We start from the raw sequence: 22,581 nt of genomic DNA on the forward strand, positions 1-22,581 counted from the left end.
ATTGAGTCATTGAGGGTTTTTCCTCCTACTCCCATGTCCATCATCTCCGTCCTCTCCCTTCGGGTTCCTCCTTCCCGCCCTTTCTACCATCCCGACACTTTGCCCCCAATCCACCAAGGGGCGCCCTCCGCCAAGAGAAGGGGACATCGGGCGCTTCCCTATTGGCCCACCGGAGGTCGAACGTCACGGCTGCCTTTCCAACAGAGGCTGCGGAGGAAGTGACATCACAAAGGTTTACCGCTCTAGGACGCCGCCCTCGCTCTCCTTGCACCGTGGTCTCCGTAGGAGGCGGAGAGGCTGCGGGAGAGGCTGGCGGAGAACATCGAGACGGGCCCCGGGTGAGGGATGGGGTTGTCCTTCTGGGTCCCATGCTCCCCAGCCGCAGGGGCCAACGGGGAGCCGGGGAAGGATCCGACTGGGAGGAGGGGAGGGGAGGCCTTGCAGAGGCCCAGCAGGAGGAGAGAGAAGCCGAGTGAGGAGGAGGCAGGATTCGCACCAGGCTCCCCGGGGACCTGATCGTGGCTCCGGAGGGGGAGAGAAGCGGGGCTGCCTCTCCACCTGCCTCCTTCCCGGCCCTTCTGAGAGGACCTCAGCCCTGTGCTGGAAATGCCACTTTCTCATTCTTAACCTTTGTTTTTCTTTCCTTCTCAGATACAGGAACTGGAAATCATTTGTGGTCTTTCCAAGGCAAAACTTTCTCCTGGGGGAAAATGCGGAATTACTTGCATAGACCAGTCCTGCGGCCCTAGAGATGGTCCTTTGAAGGAAAAGGGCACCTGGAGACCCCCAAGAGTCCTTGGACCCCTTTGGAGTTGCTCCGTGGGGCAGAGAAAGGATGGAGACCCCACCTCTTGCAAAGGAGGGAAGCGGAAAAGGCCCTGCAGCTGCTCAGCCTGGGAAGGTGGAGAAGCTCTGGACAAGAACTGGGCAGAAGATCCTGGAGGAAGAATCCATCCTCCCTTCCAAAGTTCAGCCCTGGAAGTTCATCCAATACCAGGAGGCTGGAGATCCCCGAGGACTTTGCAGGCGACTCCATGACTTTAGTAGGCAATGGCTGAGACCAAAAAACCACACCAAGGCCCAGATGCTAGACCTTGTGGTTCTGCAGCAGCTCCTGTTCCTTCTGCCCCCAGAAATGAAGAGCTGGGTGCGGGAGTGTGGAGCAGAGACCAGCTCCCAGGCGGTGGCCCTGCTGGAAGGCCTCCTCCTGAACCAGGAGCAGAAGGAGAAGGCCCAGTTGCAGGTGAGACATTTTTGAGAGCTCAAAAGAGGATAAAGATTGTGTTTCAATACTTCACCCCTCCTTCCCAAACTTCTCTGATGTTCATTATATGTGGCAATTCATCAATTCTTTTTTGCAATTAAAAAAAAAATGTTCTCCACAATAACATGCTTATATCTCTAATACAACTCAAACAAACAGGTAGTCCCCGACTTACGACGGGGATCCATTCCCATGGCCCCCTGTCCTATTGTCTCTCCTATATCTCCTATATCATATCTACTATTCTTCTTATACTACCCTCATAATTCCGGTTCCGGTGGGGGAAGCAGGAGGGGGGGAGGGAGCTGCAGCTCCTCGGACAACAGGTGAAACATCTAGAATATAGGGGGGATTTGATTGTGTCAGCGAACTTGTCTCTGGAAATTCTTGTGGGGTGAGTTGTCCCTGCCTTTGGAGCCCCCACTTGGCACTCTTGTGTGCCAATTAAGAACTGGGCTGCGGAAAATGGCGGCCACCACAGCGAACTGACTTACATGAAAGGCGGAAAGAACGAGAGGCAGGAGAGTGAGGAGTGAGAGAACGAGAGGCGAGTGTCCTGGATTGTGCTGGCTGGAGATGTTGGAGGTGGGCCTGGGACACTGGTGCGCTGTTGGTGGGAGCGCCCAGCGCTGGAGGGTCTGCCGATTGAAGGGCCAGCGTGGAGAGGCCGGACCGTTTGTCGTCGCTGAGAACAAGGTCTGCGAGGGGAGAGGAACTGAAAGCGAGGTCTGCGAGGGGAGAGGAGCTGAGGAGGATGTCGGGGCGACGCCGAGGCTGTATTGTGAGCGTTTGGAGCTGTGGAATGAACGCTTGGTGGTCCTGCAGTGCTGTTTGGCAAAGGGAGTTGCGGAAATATCATTTGGACTGCAGCGACACCAACAGAAAGTGCAGACCAACGACTGGCGAGAGCCGGGGGTCCTGGGCGGAGCCAAGGAGCCTGAGGCAGAATCGGGTAACATCAAGAGGAGACGACTTATCCAGGACTGGGACATTCCCCTACCCCAACTCCCCTCTTTTTTGCCTTTTTTTCCCCCCGGGACATAGAACATACTATTAATCCAGAACTTAGTAACTGAGAACTGATACGACTTTGCTGCTAACCAGATTCCTATATTCCTATATTCTCTATATATGCATTTTATACACTACTGATTAGATTGGATTCATTTTAATTGACTAAATTACTACATTATTATCTATATTTTATATATTTTATATTTTTATGTGTATCTTTTACCTTTATTAGTATTTTAATTTTTAGTATTTTTAACTATAAATTGATTTATATTTTAACTAAATTATTGGGTGGGATTTAACAATGGATAATTGGGGTGGGTGTAGTATGTATGGAGTGAATGATTGGTATGGATGGGATGGATGGGGTTATAATATGGGCGAGATGAATGGGAAGGATGCAAATAACATAGTTGGCCCACCTGACGCTGGAGAGGCAGGAGGGGGAGAGGCACCTATCTCTGGGGGGACAGAGGGTCAGGATATCCCGGTGTTGCTGGGGAGAGGCAGATATGGCGGGGGCCACAGAGTTAGCCGTTCCAGGGGAACGAGGGATCGTTGCTTAATAACAATCCCTTGTTCTGGCTCTGTGAGCTCAACCTTGGGTACTGGTGATGAGTGTAATTCTGGCCCTGGGCTCAGGTTGCTGCTGCTTAATGCCAGATCGGTGGTAAATAAAGCTCTCCTCATCCGGGATCTAATCCTGGATGAGGAGGCCGACCTGGCTTGTGTGACCGAAACCTGGCTGGGCCCGGAGGGAGGAGTTCCTCTCTGAAATTTGCCCAGCCGGGTTTCAGATATGGCATCAACCTCAACCCCAGGGAAGGGGGGTAGGAGTGGCTATTATAGCCAAGGAGAGTCTTGGCCTGCGTAGGCTCATTGCTCCAGAGGTTGCGGGTTGCGAGTCCCTCCTGGTGAAGTTGGACTTAGGGCTTCAGGTGGGCTTGTTTCTCACGTACCTGCCTCCCAGCTACGTGTCAAAAGCCCTGCCTGTGCTGCTCGAGGAGGTAGCCGCATTGGCGGTGGAGTTCCCCAGACTTATTGTCTTGGGGGACTTCAATCTGCCGTCACTCGGCGAAGCCTCTGGACTGGCACAGGAGTTCATGGCCACCATGACAGCCATGGACCTGACTCAAGTAATTCAGGGTCCAACTCACGAGGGAGTACATGCACCCGACATGGTATTCCTCTCTGAGCAATTGAGTAATGGTCTGAGACTAAGGGGCTTAGAAGTACTGCCTTTGTCATGGTCAGACCATTTTCTACTACGGCTTGACTTCCTGGCTCCAATCCTTCCCCGCAGGGAGGTGGAACCAATTAAGATGTTCCGCCCCAGACGCCTGATGGACCCAGAGGGCTTTCAGAGGGTGCTTGGGGTTATTGCAGATGCACTCGTCCACAGTTCGGCGGAGTCTCTTGCGGAAGCCTGGAACAAGGCTGCAACGGAGGCTCTTGATCGGATTGCGCCTTTGCGACCTCTCCGTGGTGCTAGACCCCGTAGAGCTCCATGGTTCAACGAGAAGCTCCGGGAGTTGAAACGCCAGAAGAGACATCTAGAGAAGCGATGGAGGAAGAGTAAGTCTGAATCCGATCGAACACTTGTAAGAGCTTTTATTAAGACTTACAAAGTGGTGCTCAAGGCGGCAAGATGCGCGTATCATGCCGCCTTGATTGCATCAGCGGAATCCCGCCGGGCCGCTCTGTTTAGAGTGACCCGCTCCCTTCTTAACCAGGGGGGAGTTGGGGAGCCCTTACAGAGTAGTGCCGAGGATTTTAACATGTTTTTCGCTGATAAAATCGCTCGGATCCGGGCGGACCTCGACTCCAATTGGAAAACAGAGTCGGCTGACAACGAGTCAGTCGAGGTGACTGGGGCCCGTACTTGTCCACCTGTCTGGGAACAGTTTGATCTGGTGACACCTGATGAAGTGGACAAGGCCATTGGAGCTGTGAGTTCCGCCACCTGTTTACTGGATCCGTGTCCCTCCTGGCTGGTTTCGGCCAGCAGGGAGGTGACACGGAGCTGGGTCCAGGAGATTGTCAACGCTTCCTTGGGGAGGGGATCCTTTCCATCATCCTATAAAGAGGCGCTCGTGCGCCCCCTCCTCAAGAAGCCTTCCCTGGACCCAGCCGTACTAAATAACTACCGGCCAGTCTCCAACCTTCCCTTTATGGGGAAGGTTGTCGAGAAGGTGGTGGCACTCCAGCTCCAACGGTCCTTGGAAGAAGCCGATTATCTAGGTCCCCAGCAGTCGGGTTCCAGGCCCGGTTACAGCACGGAAACTGCTTTGGTCGCGTTAATGGATGATCTCTGGCGGGCCCGGGACAGGGGTTTATCCTCTGTCCTGGTGCTTCTTGACCTCTCAGCAGCTTTCGATACCATCGACCATGGCATCCTTCTGCACCGGCTGGAGGGGTTGGGAGTGGGAGGCACTGTTCTCCAGTGGTTCTCCTCCTACCTCTCCGGTCGGTCGCAGTCGTTGTTAATGGGGGGCCAGAGGTCGACTCCGAGGTTTCTCCCTTGTGGGGTGCCTCAGGGGTCGGTCCTCTCCCCCCTGCTATTTGATATCTACATGAAACCGCTGGGTGAGATCATCCAAGGGCATGGGGTGAGGTATCATCAGTACGCTGATGATACCCAGCTTTACATCTCCACCCCATGTCCAGTCAACGAAACAGTGGAAGTGATGTGCCGGTGTCTGGAGGCTGTTGGGGCCTGGATGGGTGTCAACAGACTCAAACTCAACCCCCTCGGAGAGGGTCCGCAACTTGGGCGTCCTCCTCGATTCACAGCTTACATTAGAAAACCATCTCTCAGCTGTGGCGAGGGGGGCGTTTGCCCAGGTTCGCCTGGTGCACCAGTTGCGGCCCTATCTGGACCGGGACTCACTGCTCACAGTCACTCATGCCCTCATCACCTCGAGGTTCGACTACTGTAATGCTCTCTACATGGGGCTACCTTTGAAAAGTGTTCGGAAACTTCAGATCGTGCAGAATGCAGCTGTGAGAGCAGTCATGGGCTTACTTAGGTATGCCCATGTTTCACCAACACTCCGCAGTCTGCATTGGTTGCCGATCAACTTCCGGTCACAATTCAAAGTGTTGGTTATGACCTTTAAAGCCCTTCATGGCACTGGACCAGAATATCTCCGAGACCGCCTGCTTCTGCACGAATTCCAGCGACCGATTAGGTCCCACAGAGTGGGCCTTCTCCGGGTCCCGTCAACTAAACAACGTCGGTTGGCGGGCCCCAGGGGAAGAGCCTTCTCTGTGGCGGCCCCGACCCTCTGGAACCAACTCCCCCCGGAGATTAGAACTGCCCCTACCCTCCTTGCCTTTCGTAAGCTCCTTAAGACCCACCTTTGTCGTCAGGCATGGGGGAATTGAGACATCTCCCCCGGGCATATACAATTTATGAATGGTATGTCTGTATGTATGTGTGTTTACAAAATGGGGTCTTTTAAATAGTTTTAAATAGTAATTTAGATTTGTTGTAAATTGTTTTCACTTTGTTGTGAGCCACCCCGAGTCTGCGGAGAGGGGCGGCATACAAATCTAAATAATAAATAAATAAAATAAATAAATAATAAATTCCGACTTACATGGTGGTGGCGGCTTCTAAGCAACCAACAGCCGGCGAAGCCTCCTGCTGAACGTTCGGGAGAGAGGATCTCCACGGTGGGCGGCCTCGGAGGCTACAGCAATGCAGCGCCGACAAGGACCGGCTTCAAGTGACCAACAGCCGGTCCTTCTCGGCGCTGTGTTGCTGTAGCTGCGGAGATCCCCTCGCCCAAATGCAGGAGGCGGCGGCGGCGGCGGCAAGCTCAAAGGCTACAGCAACGCAGCACCGAGAAGGACCGGCTGTTGGTCCCTTGAAGCCACCGCCACCTCCGTTCGGGTGATGGGATCTCCGCGGGGTCTCCGAAGCCGCCGCCCATCACGGAGATCCCTTCGCCCGAATGGAGGAGGCGGCGGCAGTGGTGGCTTCGAAACTGTCCTGGGGTCGTCGTAACGAAATGTCGTACATCGGGGATGTCATAAGCCGGGGACTAACTGTATACCCTCTATTCAAAGACATGGAATAAGGCTGCATCGGGGCTCTAGACTGGATTGTGCCTTTATGCGCCTTTATGCATAAAGCCCTAGATGGCTTAAGACCAGGTTATTTATGGGATGGTCTCCTGCCGCATACCACCCTGCGACCGAACAGAGCCCACGGGGTTGGTCTCCTCCAGTTCCTTTGGTTAAACAGTGTGGGTTGGCAGGCCCACAGGGGAGGGCCTTCTCTGTTGCAGGCCCCGCTCTTTGAAACCATCTAGCCCCCAAGGTCCACACCGCCCCCACCCTACTGGGTTTCCAAAAAGCCTTGAAAACCTGGGTTTGCCAGCAGGCCTGGGGACTATGAGAACTTACATTTTTAACCCCAGCCAAGAAACGAACTGATTGGGATGTTTGGTATATGAATGGAGTGATTATATTATAGGGTTTTTATTATTAAGGAGTGTTTTTTAGTATTAAGAAACTTATTATGAAATGTTATTATTTATTATGAAATGTTTTTTATTATTACTAAATATTTTATCTGGTTATATTGTTTTATAATTATTGCTGTAAGCCGCCTTGAGTCCTCAGGGATTGGACAGCATTTAAATTAAATAAATAAATCATTTCGTTGTTGATTATCCACATCCCCAATCCACATCCCCGGCTGGCTGAGGGGTGGAGTGTCACTGACTCCTTCCAGTTGCCAGCAGATCTCCACTTCTTCACCATCCCTCCAGGGTGGTTCCGACCTGTTTCTAAAAGAACCAGGTCCCCAAAAGGCAGGGATATCGGGGATCCCCTTCAAGAAGAGGGGAACTCCGTTGAGCCACGGTTCTCGGCAAGTTGATTATATATGATGATTTGACATACAAGGAGAAGAGTGAAGACAATAAAATATTAATTGTGATTGTATTTTAAGATTGGCCAATTCATCAATTTTTGAAAACCTTGTTCTATTGTTTTCTCACTCAACCTCCCGGGTGGATATTGGGGGCTTTGAGGTTGTGTTCTGAATATAAGAATCCACTTTATGTGTCACGTACATTAATTTTGCTTCTTTTTTCCTTCCTCCTGTTTGAAGTGCGGCACTGTGAAGATCGGAGATCCTGAGGGACAGAAGAAGCCACCAAATCCCCCTCATGAGCTATTTTTCAAGAGGATCCCTTGGGAAGAGCCAAGTCACCTCAAGGACACCTCAGAAGGTAATGAAATCTTCCAATTGCCCACCTGCCTTATTTTTGCTCTCTCTTCTCTTCTATACAATATCTCCTATTATTTTTTAATTATGAAATTATTTATTCAATACAGAGAAACAAAGAATGAAGCTTTCTGGTTTTTATCAAGGAGATCAAACAGCGGTTGAACCTCCAAATCAAGTAAGAAAAGAATACTGTGTTCAGTTCTGGAGACCTCACCTACAAAAAGATATTGACATAATTGAACAGGTCCAAAGACGGGCTACAAGAATGGTGGGAGGTCTTAAGCATAAAACGTATCAGGAAAGACTTCATGGACTCAATCTGTAGAGTCTGGAGGACAGGAGGAAAAGGGGGGACATGATCGAAACATTTAAATATGTTAAAGTGTTATATAAGGTTCAGGAGGGAAGTGTTTTTAATAGGAAAGTGAACACAAGGACAAGGGGACACAATCTGAAGTTAGTTGGGGGAAAGATCAAAAGCAACGTGAGAAAATACTATTTTACTGAAAGAGTAGTAGATCCTTGGAACAAACTTCCAGCAGACGTGGTCGGTAAATCCACAGTCACTGAATTTAAACATGCCTGGGATAAACATAGATCCATCCTAAGATAAAATACAGGAAATAGTATAAGGGCAGACTAGATGGACCAGGAGGTCTTTTTCTGCCGTCAGTCTTCTATGTTTCCTCTATGTTTCTATGAAGCCCACTGAGAGAGTCGCCTGCCAAGCCAGAGGTGCAGGGAGGCGGATCCCGGGGGGGGGGGGAGGTGGAAGGGCAGTTTCGCGTCTCTCCATGTCACTGTGGAGTGGGGGATGCGGGGCTCTTCCCCCCTCCCGCCATGGCGGCTCCAGAGCCTCGATCCCTAGCAGGCAGGGATGCATTTCAAAGTGCCGGAGACACAGCAGAGGATTCGACTCAGGTGGCCACCAGATGCCTGTCCTACCTGGGACTTGTAGCTCCATCGCGTTCTTTGGTGTTGTTTCCCAGGAAGGACGTTGTAGAAGTAAACTTCTCACGAGTTCCAGACGTTTGATTAAACTCGCAAGAACTTGTTTTTACAATCTGCTTCCCTGGACACAACACCAAGGAACGCGATGGAGCTGGAAAGGAATTATGTTCATCTCGCGGCCCACCCTGCCCCATTTCCACTCCTTAAATTCCATCTCTAAATGCCTGGCGAGGGGAGGGGGAGAAGAGGCAGCAAGGAAAGGAGTCTCTCGCTCCACGTGTCTCGCTTCCCCCCTGCCCCAACCTGCCATCCCTCCCGATAAAGAGATGACAGGAACGGAAGCAGCCATAATGTTGTTTGCCATTGGGTCAGGGTGGGACATGTTGGACCACATGATGCACACCTTACCTTTCTAGAGTACCTATTATTATTATTATTATTATTATTATTATTATTATTATTATTATTATTTACTAAATTTGTATGCCGCCCCTCTCCGGAGACTCAGAGCGGCTTACAACAACGATATATAGTACAAATCTAATGATTAAAAAAAAAACAGTTTAAAACCCTTATTATAAAAACAGTCATGCATGTTGTGAGCCGCCCCGAGTCTAAATAAATTATTATTATTATCCCAAACCAACCACACATAAAATGAAACAGCCCGGGAGAATCAATTCCCCCGTGCCTGATGGCAAAGATGGGTTTTGAGGAGTTTGCGAAAGGCAAAGAGGGTGGGGGCAGTTCTAATCTCTGGAGGGAGTTGCTTCCAGAGGGTCGGGGCCACCACAGAGAAGGCTCTTCCCCTGGGCCCCGCCTGACGACATTGTTTCGTCGACGGGACCCGGAGAAGGCCAACCCTGTGGGACCTTATCGGTCGCTGGGATTCGGGCGGCAGAAGGCGGTCCTGGAGATATCCTGGTCCGATGCCATGAAGGGCTTTATACCTTGGTATTGTGTCCAGAGAAAAACATTGTGATAAAACTTCATACTTCTCGGACTCGTGAGATTTTTTTCTTACAATGTTTTTCCTGGACACAACACGGAGGAACGCGATAGAGCTACAAGTCCCCGGTAGAATGGGCATCTTGCGGCCCAACACATCCCAGCTGCCAAAAATGAGTCTCCATCCTACACTTCCCACATCCAGGCTGACACTTCCTCCCTACTCTACCCCCAAAATAATAATAAAAAACCCCGGATAATGCCAAAGCCATATTTTGGGGCTCAAAAGAAAATAAATGCCCTTCTTATTTTTGGGAAAACGCGGTAATATTTTATGTCATCTTGATTCCATCCCTCTCTTAATACAACCTTTGATTCTGTTGTGGGTTTTTTGACAACTGTAGCATACTGTTGACCAGTGTTCCCTGTAAGCTGGGCGCGTGCACACCCGCGTGCCCCAAAATACCCCCCCGTGCACCCTTTTCCACGGGCGCACACTCCCCATCCCCCTGCCAGCCTGCGGGGGGGTGGGGGTGCGGGGAGGTGCCGACAGTAGAAGGGAAGGGAGCCACAGCCACCCCTGCCTCCCCACGATGCCTCCGGCCCCATCGCGTCCCTGGCCTCTCGGCCCTGCCTCCATCCGCCCCCTCTGCTCCTCCGCCACCTCCTGCCTTGGGACGCAACTTCTCCCGCGGCAGGGGCTGCGGTTTCTCCTTCTCCACTTCTGCCAGGGAGCTGCGAGAGAGGGTTTTCTCCGCGCACTTCAGGAATGCCCGCCCCGCCCCTCTCGCAGCCCCTTCACTGGGAGCACTTTCGTCCCGAGCTTTCAGCAAAGGGGCTGCAGTAGAGGCAGGGCAGGCGTTCCCGAAGCACTCAGAGATAGTGCTCTCACAGCCCCCTTGCTGACAGAGAGAGAGGGGGAGAGAGAAAGTGAGAAAGAGAGAGAGAGAGAGAAAGGGGGAAGATAGCAAGAGAGAGAACAAGAGAAAAAGCAAGAGAGATAGAAAGAAAGAAAGATAGAAAATGAGAGAGAGAGCAAGAGGGGGAGAGAAATAGAAAGAGAGGGAGAAAGTGAGAAAAAGAGAGAGAGAATGAGAAAGAGAGAGAAATGACTCTTGATTTAAAGCATATGGTAAAAAGCACCCAAATAATAACAGAGAAAAAACCCCCACCCGTTTGTGTGTGTGTGTGTGTGTGTGTGTTTGTGTGTGTGTGTGAACTCATGAACCATTTCCAATAGCTCACCTGTCATTGGAAATGGTTCAAGAGTTCACACACACACACACACACGGGAGGAGAAAGGGATGGAAAAAGAGGAGAAGATAATAATAATAGTAATAGATTTTGGGTTTGTTTTATTATTAATTTCTTTTAATAAAAAAGAAGGGATTTTTTTCTTATTTATTTATTTATTTGTTTGTTTGTTTGTTTGTTTGTTTGTTTATTTATTCTATGCCACCCAGTCCCAAAGGGACTGTTGCTCAGACAGTATACCTTTCCGCCCACACCGGAAAAAAATTAGAGGGAACATTGCTGCTGACTTATGTTTAAGTGGTTGTCCACTAGGACTCCAAAATCCCTTACTACTGTTAAGCCACGTCTCACGTTCTATGCCAATGCATTTGGGTTTTCTTTCTTAAATGCAGAACCTGACTGACTGGATGACTGAGAATCTCCAGGCATATTTGGGCTTTTAGGATTTGCAGCTTGAAGGAGATCTTGCAAATTCCATCGCGTCTGCTCACGGGAATTCTTGCTTCTTTAGGGTCCTGTGTCCTTTGGGGAGGTGGCCATCTCTTTCAACAGTGAAGAGTGGCTGCTGCTTGATCCCAGCCAGAAAGCCCTGTATCATGAAGTCATGTTGGAAACATCGAGGATGGTGGCCTCCTTAGGTAAGGGTTCCTCTATACGTAACTGTATAAAATCATTTCATCTCTGTTTTTTCTTCTTCTTACATTAATTCCAGTCCCCCTTCATGGTCTTCTAAGTAGCACAGTTTGGTTTATAAGAAAGAGATGGAAACTGCAGTTCAATGTTTCCAAATGTAAAATAAGGCACTTGGGGAAAAGGAATCCTCAATCTGGCTATTGTATTGGCAGTTCTGTGTTAGCAAAAACTTCAGAAGAGAAGGATTTAGGGGTTGTGATTTCTGACACTCTCAAAATGGGTGAGCAGTGCAGTCAGGCGGTTGGAAAAGCAAGTAGGATGCTTGGCTGCATAGCTAGAGGTATAGCAAGCAGGAAGAGGGAAATTGTGATCCTACTGTATAGAGCGCTGGTGAGACCACATGTGGATTACTGGGTTCAGTTCTGGAGACCTCATCTACAAAAAGATATTGACAAAATTGAAGGGGTCCAAAGACGGGCTACAAGAATGGTGGAAGGTCTTAAGCATAAAACGTATCAGGAAAGACCTCATGAACTCCATCTGTATAGTCTGGAGGACAGAAGAGAAAGCGGGGACATGATCGAAACATTTAAATATGTTAAAGGGTTAAATACGGTCCAGGAGGGAAGTGTTTTTAATAGGAAAGTGAACACAAGAACAAGGGACACAATCTGAGGTTAGTTAGGGGAAAGGTCAGAAGCAACGTGAGAAGATATTATTTTACTGAAAGTGTAGTAAAGCCTTAAAGTTTTGGATTCCCATCACTTCACCTCTTCCTTCGGCAGCGACTGTCCTCCTCTTCCTCCTCCCACCCAAATTCTGAGCTTTTATTTCTTTCCTAATGGGTTTGCACACATTATTTGCCTTTACATTGATTCCTATGGGAAAAATTGCTTCTGCTTACAAACTTTTCTACTTAAGAACCTGGTCACGGAACAAATTCAGTTCTTAAGTAGAGGCACCACTGTATATAGATAATTGTAAAGAATGAGATGTTTTCCAGATAGTTTCAAAACTTTGATGATTCATGAATATAGAAATCATCATGTCTATATCACACCTCTGTAAGCATGCAAACGTACAACCTAGTGGAATTTCGGAGAAATCCATAAAGAAATCCACTTGACTTTCTACACTTTGATCTTTTTCTCTAACCTTGTTACCATTTTTTATTTCCCTTTCGCTTTGAAGGTCATAATGGGCAGGAGAATCAAGATTCCTGTGAACTGTTCCAAGTGATCGATGCCAAAGATGGAGTGGAGAATTTTGGAATTGGAATGGAAGTCAAAAGCCCTGAGAGAAACCAGTCAAAGAATTGGAATCAGGAAAGCTCATCCTCCACCGATGCTCCGATGCAAGACTTTCTCCCCCAAGTTAAAATAAGGGGAAACTATATTGGGAAGAGTGTGAAGCTAAACAAAGCTGAAGTACAAGTAAATGAACACTATTTAACCGGAAACAAAGGCGGAGATGCTATAAGAAAGCACAACGGACAAAATTACAATGGGACATTAATTCTTTTTCTTGGGAATTACGTTCTTGTATCTCAAAAAGTGATTGACACAAAATGTTTGCAAAGTGTAAAAAGTTGTAGAACAAGCAGGCAGCTTACTTCCCATAAGTTGATACACACAGGGGAGAAACCATATAAGTGCATGAAATGTGGAGAGACCTTTGGTCAAAGAGATCATCTTACTTCCCATAAAATGACCCACATAGGGGAGAAACCTTATAAATGCATGGAGTGTGGAATGACCTTTGCTCAAAGAGATCATCTTACTTCCCACAACATGATCCACACAGGGGAGAAGCCTTATAAATGCATGGAGTGTGGAAAAACCTTTGGTCGAAGAGCTCATCTTACGTACCATAAAATGACCCACACAGGGGAGAAGCCTTATAAATGCATGGAATGTGGAAAGACCTTTGGTCAAAGAGCTCATCTTACTTCCCATAAGATGACCCACACAGGGGAGAAGCCTTATAAATGCATGGAGTGTGGAAAGACCTTTTGTCAAAGAGCTCATCTTACTTCCCATAAGATGACCCACACAGGGGAGAAGCCTTATAAATGCATGGAGTGTGGAAAAACCTTTGCTCAAAGAGCTTATCTTACTTCCCATAAGTTGATTCACACAGGAGAGAAACCATTTAAATGTTTGGAATGTGGAAAATATTTTAGAACAAGCAGGCAACTTACTTCCCATAAGTTGATCCACACAGGGAAGAAGCCGTATAAATGCATGGAGTGTGGAAAGACCTTTGCTTACAGCAGTGCACTTAATACCCATAAAATGACCCACACAGGGGAGAAGCCTTATAAATGCATGGAGTGTGGAAAGAGCTTTGGTCGAAGAGCTCATCTTACGTACCATAAAATGACCCACACAGGGGAGAAGCCTTATAAATGCATGGAGTGTGGAAAGAGCTTTGGTCGAAGAGCTCATCTTACTTACCATAAAATGACCCACACAGGGGAGAAGCCTTATAAATGCATGGAGTGTGGAAAGACCTTTGGTCAAAGATGTAATCTTACTTCCCATAAGTTGATTCACACAGGAGAGAAACTTTATAAATGCATGGAGTGTGGAAAGACCTTTGCTCAAAGAGCTAATTTTACTTCCCATAAGTTGATTCACACAGGAGAGAAACCATTTAAATGCATGGAGTGTGGAAAATATTTTAGAACAAGCTGGCAACTTACTATCCATAACAGGATCCACACAGGGGAGAAACCATATAAATGCATGGAGTGTGGAAAGACCTTTGCTCAGAGGAGTACATTAGCTTACCATAAAATGACCCACACAGGGGAGAAACCATATAAGTGCATGGAGTGTGGAAAGACCTTTGCTCAAAAAGCTCATCTTACTTCCCATAAGTTGATCCACACAGGGGAGAAACCATTTAGATGTTTGGAGTGTGGAAAATATTTTAGAACAAGCAGGCAACTTACTTCCCATAAGTTGATTCACAGAGGGGAGAAACCATATAAGGGCATGAAATGTGGAAAGACCTTTGGTCAAAGATGTCGTCTTACTTCCCATAACACGAGTCACAGAGGGGAGAAGCCATATAAATGCATGGAGTGTGGAAAGACCTTTGCTCTGAGCAGTAGACTTACTATCCACAAAATTAGCCACATGAGGGAAAAGCCATTTAAGTGCATGGATTGTGGAAAGACGTTTACTAATGGAAGTGGACTTAGAAGACACAAAATGATCCACACAGGAGAGAAGCCATATAAATGTATGGAGTGTGGAAAGACCTTTGCTGATAACACTACACTTCCCATAATACGGTTCACACGGGAGAAGCCATGTAAATGCATAGAGTGAGGAAAGACCTTTGTTCAGAGCACTACATTTACTTCCCATAACAGGATCCACATGGGAGAAACCATATAAATGCCTGGAATGTGGAAAGACATTTACAAGTGGCTGTGGACTTACAAGACACAAAAAGATCCACTCAGGAGAGAAGCCATTTAAATGCATGGAATGTGGAAAGACCTTTGCTCAAAAACCTAATCTTATTTCCCATAAAAGAAGCTACGCGGGGGGAGAAGTCATTTAAATGCATAGTGTGTGGAAAGATCTTTGCTTATAGAAGTTCACTTATTTCCCATACGATGATCCACACAGGGAAGAAGCCGTGTAAATGCACAGAATGTGGAAAGACCTTTGCTCAAAGAAGCAATTTTATTTCCCATAAAAGGATCCACACAGGAGAGAAGCCGTATAAATGCATGGAGTGTGGAAAGACCTTTGCTCAAAAACCTAATCTTATTTCCCATAAACGGATCCACACAGATGAGAAGCCCTATAAATGCATGAAGTGTGGCAAGACCTTTGCTCGGAGCAGTGCACTTACTTCCCATAAGATGATCCACACAGGGAAGAAGCCGTATAAATGCACAGAATGTGGAAAGACCTTTGCTCAGAATTGATATCTATCGTCTCATAAAAGAATCTGGAGAAACTGTATAGCAACTCCACTTAGATTTATGTACTATTCCACAATGCTTTCCCACTTTTTCTCTGAGCAGTTTATGGGTCCTCATTTTAGCCAGCTCAGGAGGATGAAAAGCTGAATAAACTACTAAAAGTAATCTATACAAGTTGAAGACGTTTTCAATAAAATGCCAAATTGTAACATTTCAATTTTCTTTTATTTAAAAAATGCTCCATCCCTTTTCTTGCTGAAATATTTTTTTCTCATCTAGAATTTACATTTCTTGTTCACACAAATAGTCACAAATTGTTTCACTTCCTTTTTTTAAAGCTAGTCCATAAAGATTGTTAATGTTCTTAGATGCAAATGGACTTATTATGAAAAACAAAGCAAACCCACATGAGAAATTATTATTATTATTAATTGGATTTATATGTCACCCCTCTCCGAGGACTTCGAGTGGCTTATAACATAAAAAGAAAACAATACAATATAGTAGCCTAAATCCAATTAATTTTAAACTAAATATACTAATCTATAATCCCAAATTTTATTTAAAAGCTGCATAGAAACATAGAAGATTGACGGCAGAAAAAGACCTCATGGTCCATCTAGTCTGCCCTTATACTATTTCCTATATGTTTTGAAGGGTCCTGATTGGATCTTTTTCTCCTTCCACCAACTCCTGTCTAACCACCTGCAGGTGAGTTTCTCCTCCCCCTTCATCTGAACCCCTCCTAAAAGGTTTTATTTTTTATAAAAGGTTTTATTTTTTCTAACAAACATTGCATATTTTATGTACAAAGTGTCTAGATTTATCTTAAATACCTTTCCATATACATAGTCCCATTTCATTGTCATCTCTCTTTCAATTCCAACTCACAATATTTTCCTTACATATTTATCTTATTTTCTTCTTAATACAAACATAATATTACTAATCACTCAAATTCCCAATCCCTTACAATAACATCAATTAAACATCCTATTTACTACATACATTTCTCATATTTTCTGTCCCACTATATTTCAACTTCTCATAATTTAATTAATTTAATTTAGTTTAAATTATCCTTTCATGTTCCATCTACTGTTCTGTTTTGCTATAATCAATATACATCATCCTCAAATCTTACACAAAATCCCTTTAATTTAACAATCCACAATTTAAAATACTGGTCTATCAAATATCCCATCCCATTTTTTCTACTAAATCTGTTTTCCCATAAATAAAATGCATCATCACATATCTTAATTACTACTCGGCTATTTTACCCTAAACCTTGAACTTAATTAACTATAGCAATAGCATTTAGATTTATATATCGCTTCACAGTGCTTCACAGCCCTCCCTAAGCGGTTTACAGAGAGTAAGCATATTGCCCCCCACAATCTGGGTCCTCATTTTAATGATCTTGGAAGGATGGAAGGCTTAGTCAACCTTCAGTCCACTGAGATTTGATTTGCCAAACTGCTGGCAGACGGTGATCAGCAGAAGTAGTTTTCAGTACTGCACTTTAACCACTGTACCACTGGGACTCTTCTATCCACCATTAATAGTATTAATACAGTTCTCTTAAGCATATTAATATGAACTTTGTTTTCTTTCCACTAGCCTTCCCTTTTTAACCATTTTCCTTTGGTCTCAAAAATCCCACTTCTCAACAAGAGGGGCGTGGCCAAGCACAGTGGTGACATGGAGTTCCCCGGGTTCCACCGGGGAACCTAGATATCTGTGTTGCCTGGGAACCTGGTTCTATCAGAACCGGGTCAGAAGAAGGTGAAGAAGGGAGATGATGTTGGCAGTATGTGAGGGGATGTCAACCTCCCCCCCCCCCTGGAGCCAGGGCCACCGATAGGGCAGTATTACCGGTACTGGCGTCAAGGTCCCGGCCAAATCGAAAAATGGGGAGGGGGGCGATTGAAGAAGACCGGTAACATCTGCAGTGTGTTGGTGAGTTGGAGTGCTAAGGAAGCTAATTGGATTCAGTTGCTAAATTGTTACGATCGGGCCCAGGCAAGAGCACAGATCAGCAAAAATGCCTAGTTTTCTCTCTTCTGCCTGAAGAGCTTCATAGCTGTTAAAGATGAAGTTTGGATTAGGGCTAACTTGGTATACATTAGGTTTTTTTTGAAATTGTTCCCTTCTAAGTGTGAGGAAAAGATGTGTTGCTTTGGAGTTGACATGTTTTTTGGAGCCGTCTCACCATTTTAGATTCGAGAAGCAAACACCATCCTGGATTCGAGAAGCAAGCATTGTGGGAAGTGGGAAGATTTGAATATGCAAAGGAGAAGCTGTGTAGAGCTAAGGACTAAGGACTTTTCAAAAAACAAACATCTACATCATATTTTGAGACTTGTGCAGAGAAGATCTGAAAAGGGAATTTGCTATTTTACATTTTATATTCTACATTATGTTAAATGCATACAGTAACATCTCACGGTATGTGTAATAAATATGATAACATGAGGGTGTGTTCTTTTTTATAAAACAATTTTAAAATTTTGCAAGCTTTGGAAAATGCTATAAGGAGATAGGTGGAGAGGTTAATGAGAAGAGAGAAGGGTTTTTTGCTCTTCCCTCTTTCTCTTCTTTTTTCTTGCAGTGCTTTTCTTTTTCTTGTTTTTTCTTTTCATACTGTTGTGTCTTTATATTCATAGTTACCTTATCTACTTAGTGTAATTTTCTATTTTCTGTTTATATCTCTTTGTGTTCTTATTTCTTTATAGATTTAGTTCTATTTTTTTAACTTTCTTATTTTTAATTTTTTATATAAAGGAATTAGTAACTAGGTTTGTAATTGGATTAATTGGGCAATATTTGGTGATCCTATTTGTTTTGTTTTTTTCCGCTTTGATTATGCTACCGCAAGATGTTTTCAATTTTTTTTACGGGTATTTTTTAATAGGCGCTAATTATCTGTAAAGAGTTGACCTTTTTTTACACCTATGGTGGAGTTTACGTAGAGTTTAAAACATTATTGCGTATAATTTATCTTCTGGTTACCTGTTACTTATTGGTATTATTGTGAAAACAAATATTTTTCTAGTGTGATGCAGGAGTATTTTGTCTTTATCCTTTGTGCCATCTTATTGCTGCTTTTAATATTGTTGATGGCAAAATTAATAATATTTTGTTAATTTGGTGTATTTGCACTTTTCTGGTTATTTATTTATATGTATGTAATATGTTGATGTGACTTGAATATATTTTCTGCATTATTAACACATTGGTCAAAAACTGAGAGGCCACCGAAGAGACATGTGGAATCAGCGCGGCTTTACTAAAGCTGAATATATAGAAACATAGAAACATAGAAGACTGACGGCAGAAAAAGACCCCATGGTCCATCTAGTCTGCCCTTTTACTATTTCCTGTATTTTATCTTACAATGGATATATGTTTATCCCAGGCATGTTTAAATTCGGTTACTGTGGATTTACCAACCACGTCTGCTGGAAGTTTGTTCCAAGGATCTACTACTCTTTCAGTAAAATAATACTTTCTCATGTTGCCTTTGATCTTTCCCCCAACTAACTTCAGATTGTGTCCCCTTGTTCTTGTGTTCACTTTCCTGTTAAAAACACTTCCCTCCTGAACCCTATTTAACCCTTTAACATATTTAAATGTTTCGATCATGTCCCCCCTTTTCCTTCTGTCTTCCAGACTATACAGATTGAGTTCATTAAGTCTTTCCTGATACGTTTTATACTTAAGACCTTCCACCATTCTTGTAGCCCGTCTTTGGACCCGTTCAATTTTGTCAATATCTTTTTGTAGGTGAGGTCTCCAGAACTGAACACAGTACTCCAAATGTGGTCTCACCAGCGCTCTATATAAGGGGATCACAATCTCCCTCTTCCTGCTTGTTATACCTCTAGCTATGCAGCCAAGCATCCTACTTGCCTTTCCTACTGCCCGACCACACTGCTCACCCATTTTGAGACTGTCAGAAATCACTACCCCTAAATCCTTCTCTTCTGAAGTTTTTGCTAACACAGAACTGCCAATGCAATACTCAGATTTAGGATTCCTTTTCCCCAAGTGCATTATTTTACATTTGGAAACATTAAACTGCAGTTTCCATTGCTTTGACCATTTATCTAGTAACGCTAAATCATTTACCATATTACAGACCCCTCCAGGAATATCAACCCTATTGCACACTTTAGAGTCATCGGCAAATAGGCAAACCTTCCCTACCAAACCTTCCCCTATGTCACTCACAAACATATTAAAAAGAATAGGACCCAGAACAGACCCTTGTGGCACACCGCTTGTAACCTGTCTCTGCTCAGAATACTTGCCATTAACAATAACTCTCTGATGTCTATGCTTCAGCCAGCTTGAAATCCACTGAACTATCCAGGGATTAAGTCCAATCTTCACTAATTTATCTATCAGCTCTTTATGTGGAACCGTATCAAAGGCTTTGCTGAAGTCCAGATAGGCAATATCCACGGCACCACCTTGATCCAACACCTTTGTGACATAGTCAAAGAACTCAATGAGATTAGTCTGACACGATTTGCCTTCAGTAAAGCCATGCTGATTTGGGTCCAATAAGTTATTGTTTTTTAGATGCTGATTTATCCTCTTTTTGAGTAGAGTCTCCATCATTTTAACTACAACTGATGTCAAGCTAACTGGCCTGTAGTTTCCAGCTTCTTCTCTACTGCCCTTCTTGTGGATAGGCACTACACTGGCCATTCTCCAATCCTCAGGAACATCTCCTGTTAACAGGGATTGGTTAAACAAATCAGTCAGGGGGGTAGCAATGACAGATCTGAGTTCTTTAAGAACTCTGGGATGGATGCCATCTGGACCCATTGCCTTATTTATCTTTAATCTTTCAAGTTCTTCTAAGACATCGGCTTCTAAGATCACTGGAGCTGAATCCGTACAGCTGGAAGCAATGCTATATCCCTCTATAGTATTATTTTGTAAGGTGTCCTTTGAGAAAACTGAACAGAAGTAGCTATTGAAATGGTCAGCGATCTCCTTATTCCCATTAATGCATGTGTTATTCCCGGTACTAAGCTTTGTGATGCTGTAGTTTTTCTTCTTCCTATCACTAATATATCTGAAGAAGGTTTTATCCCCCTTCTTTACAGATTTTGCTATTTCTTCCTCTTTTGAGGCTTTAGCAGCATATATTATCTGTTTCGCCTCCTTCTGTCTCATTTTATACACCTCTCTATCAGCTATACTTCCAGACTCTTTATACCTCCTATAGGCAGCCTTCTTTTCATTGACTATAGCCCTTACATCATTGCTAAACCATAGCGGTTTCTTCTTCCTTTTACCTTTAGTTACTTGCTTTACATAAAGTCTTGTGGCTTTTAAGATGGCCTTTTTTAATACAGTCCACTGGGTGCTCGCTCCTGCCATTTTATCCCTCCCCTTTAATTCATTATTTAAATATTCCCCCATTGCATTAAAATTTGTTTTTCTGAAATCCAATACTTTGGTTGCAGTATAGGATTGCTCACAATCAGTTTTTACATCAAACCACAAACATAGATGGTCGCTGCAACCTAAATTTTCTCCCACCTTGACCTCTGAAACCCGATTCCCATTTGTAAAAACTAAATCTAGAATATTCTCCCCTCTAGTTGGTGTCTTAACTAGCTGTGCCATAGCTGCTCCTGTAAAGGCCTCTACTATATTCTTACTTTTGCATGTAAGGGCACTGGGGATATTCCAGTCAACATCAGGCATGTTGAAATCACCCATAACCACAATATCTCCCTTTACTGCCATTAGGGTAATCTCATCCACCATCTTGTTGTCATGTTCCTCAGATTGCCCTGGAGGCCTATAGATCACCCCAATTCTAATGACAGAACCGTCTTTATTTTGCATGCAAATCCAGAGGGTCTCCAGATCTTTACATGTATTTTGAATTAGTATTGTTTTCAGACTTTCTTTAACATAAATGGCTACTCCACCTCCCCTTCTCTCTATTCTATCCTTCCTATATAGTGTATATCCTGGTATGGATATTTCCCATTCATTGGAATCCTTAAACCATGTCTCAGTTATGGCAACCAGATCCAAATTATCTCTAGATATTATGGCCATTAACTCACAGAGCTTGTTGCTCAAGCTTCGAGCATTCGTGCACATTACCCGAAGAACATTATTTTCATTATTAGTTTGCCCCTTATCATCAACAACTACATCTATTTTATTTTCAGCTCCCTTTTCATAAGCTTCCAGAAACTGATGTATCCTCATTGGTCGGGGACAGAAATCCTCCACATCTGGTACATCTCTGTCCCCTTTACCTAGTTTAAATGCCTGTCCAAAAAAGCTCTGAATTCCTCACCAAGCACCTGGGTACCTCTGTATGATGGATGCAAACCATCCCTCTTAAACAACTCCCTATTAGACCATCTACTGACATCATGACTTACATAACCAAAACCTTCAGCTTTACACCACTGCCTTAACCACACATTAAACTCTCTGATACAACTTGTTTTACCCTCCTGGCCACAAACCGGTAACACCTCTGAGAAAGTCACTGAATCAGTTATTTTACCCAGCTCCACACTTAGACTTTGAAAATCTCTTTTTACTACATTAACATTTCTCTGGGACAGATCGTTTGTGCCAAGATGCACCACCACATCAACTTTATTACCTTTACTCACAGCCCTGACAATGTTTGTAATCCGCCTCCTGTCCCTGTGGGCAGTGGCTCCTGGAAGACACCTCATCACCTTCACCACATCCTTCCTCTGTCCCAAATCAACACCTCTGACAATCGAGTCACCCACAAGAACATGTGTCCTCTCTTTATTTCTACTAACTGGACTTGGTTTGGTGACACTATGTTCCTCATTTACAACAACATTTACAATATGACAGAACTGGTGGCCCTAACAGCTGCACTTTATAATGTTATATTTGTTATATGTTGTGTATATGTTTACAGTTCACTGTGCTTTCCTTTATGATGTCATATTTGCACTATAGTAATAAACATATTTGACCAAAAGATTTAACAAAATGACTCATATTATTAATCTGTCAAGCAAGTGTACCTTGTTGTAGTGGCAGGGTTTAAATTTTTTTTGTGAAAGGTAAATTTAATACATAATTGGTATGCTGCAAAATAAAGTAGTTTAAAATGGCGGGGGGGGGGGGCAGACACTTAGGCTGTATGGGGGCCCAAAATTCCTGATGGCGGCCCTGCCCGGAGCCAACAAAGAGCTCCTGACCAGCGGAACAGGAAGGCAGCTTGTCAAAAGCCGTCTATTTATTTATTTTATTTATTTATTTATTTATTTATTTATTTATTTATTTATT

The 22,581-nt window shown here is 44.6% G+C and overlaps 2 protein-coding genes across 2 annotated transcripts; both read left to right on the plus strand.

Annotated features, from left to right (window-relative positions):
• The first annotated feature begins 247 nt into the window (after positions 1 to 247).
• Positions 248 to 15,468, plus strand: LOC139162881 (zinc finger protein 665-like). Its single transcript, XM_070743774.1, has 6 exons — positions 248 to 338; positions 652 to 1,243; positions 7,404 to 7,524; positions 7,631 to 7,698; positions 11,188 to 11,314; positions 12,501 to 15,468. The coding sequence occupies exons 2-6, from the start codon at positions 836 to 838 to the stop codon at positions 14,645 to 14,647; spliced, it is 2,871 nt and encodes a 956-aa protein (XP_070599875.1). The 5' UTR covers positions 248 to 338; positions 652 to 835; the 3' UTR covers positions 14,648 to 15,468.
• On the plus strand, positions 14,941 to 15,468 carry LOC139162973 (zinc finger protein 22-like). Its single transcript, XM_070743885.1, has one exon. It carries the CDS (start codon positions 14,941 to 14,943, stop codon positions 15,256 to 15,258), a length of 318 nt encoding a protein of 105 aa, XP_070599986.1. The 3' UTR covers positions 15,259 to 15,468.
• Positions 15,469 to 22,581: the final 7,113 nt, after the last annotated feature.

This window comes from Erythrolamprus reginae, chromosome 2 (genome assembly GCF_031021105.1).
Source record: "Erythrolamprus reginae isolate rEryReg1 chromosome 2, rEryReg1.hap1, whole genome shotgun sequence".
Classification (NCBI taxonomy): Eukaryota; Metazoa; Chordata; class Lepidosauria; order Squamata; family Dipsadidae; genus Erythrolamprus; species Erythrolamprus reginae.

What these genes read in the sequence shown, in the direction of transcription:
- LOC139162881 (XM_070743774.1), top strand. Translation starts at nt 836, where the DNA reads ATGGAGACCCCACCTCTTGCAAAGGAGGGAAGCGGAAAAGGCCCTGCA. An exon ending in AGGAGAAGGCCCAGTTGCAG is followed by an intron (nt 1,244 to 7,403) that starts GTGAGACATTTT and finishes TCCTGTTTGAAG; the next exon opens with TGCGGCACTGTGAAGATCGG. An exon ending in CCTCAAGGACACCTCAGAAG is followed by an intron (nt 7,525 to 7,630) that starts GTAATGAAATCT and finishes TATTCAATACAG; the next exon opens with AGAAACAAAGAATGAAGCTT.
- LOC139162973 (XM_070743885.1), top strand. Translation starts at nt 14,941, where the DNA reads ATGATCCACACAGGGAAGAAGCCGTGTAAATGCACAGAATGTGGAAAG.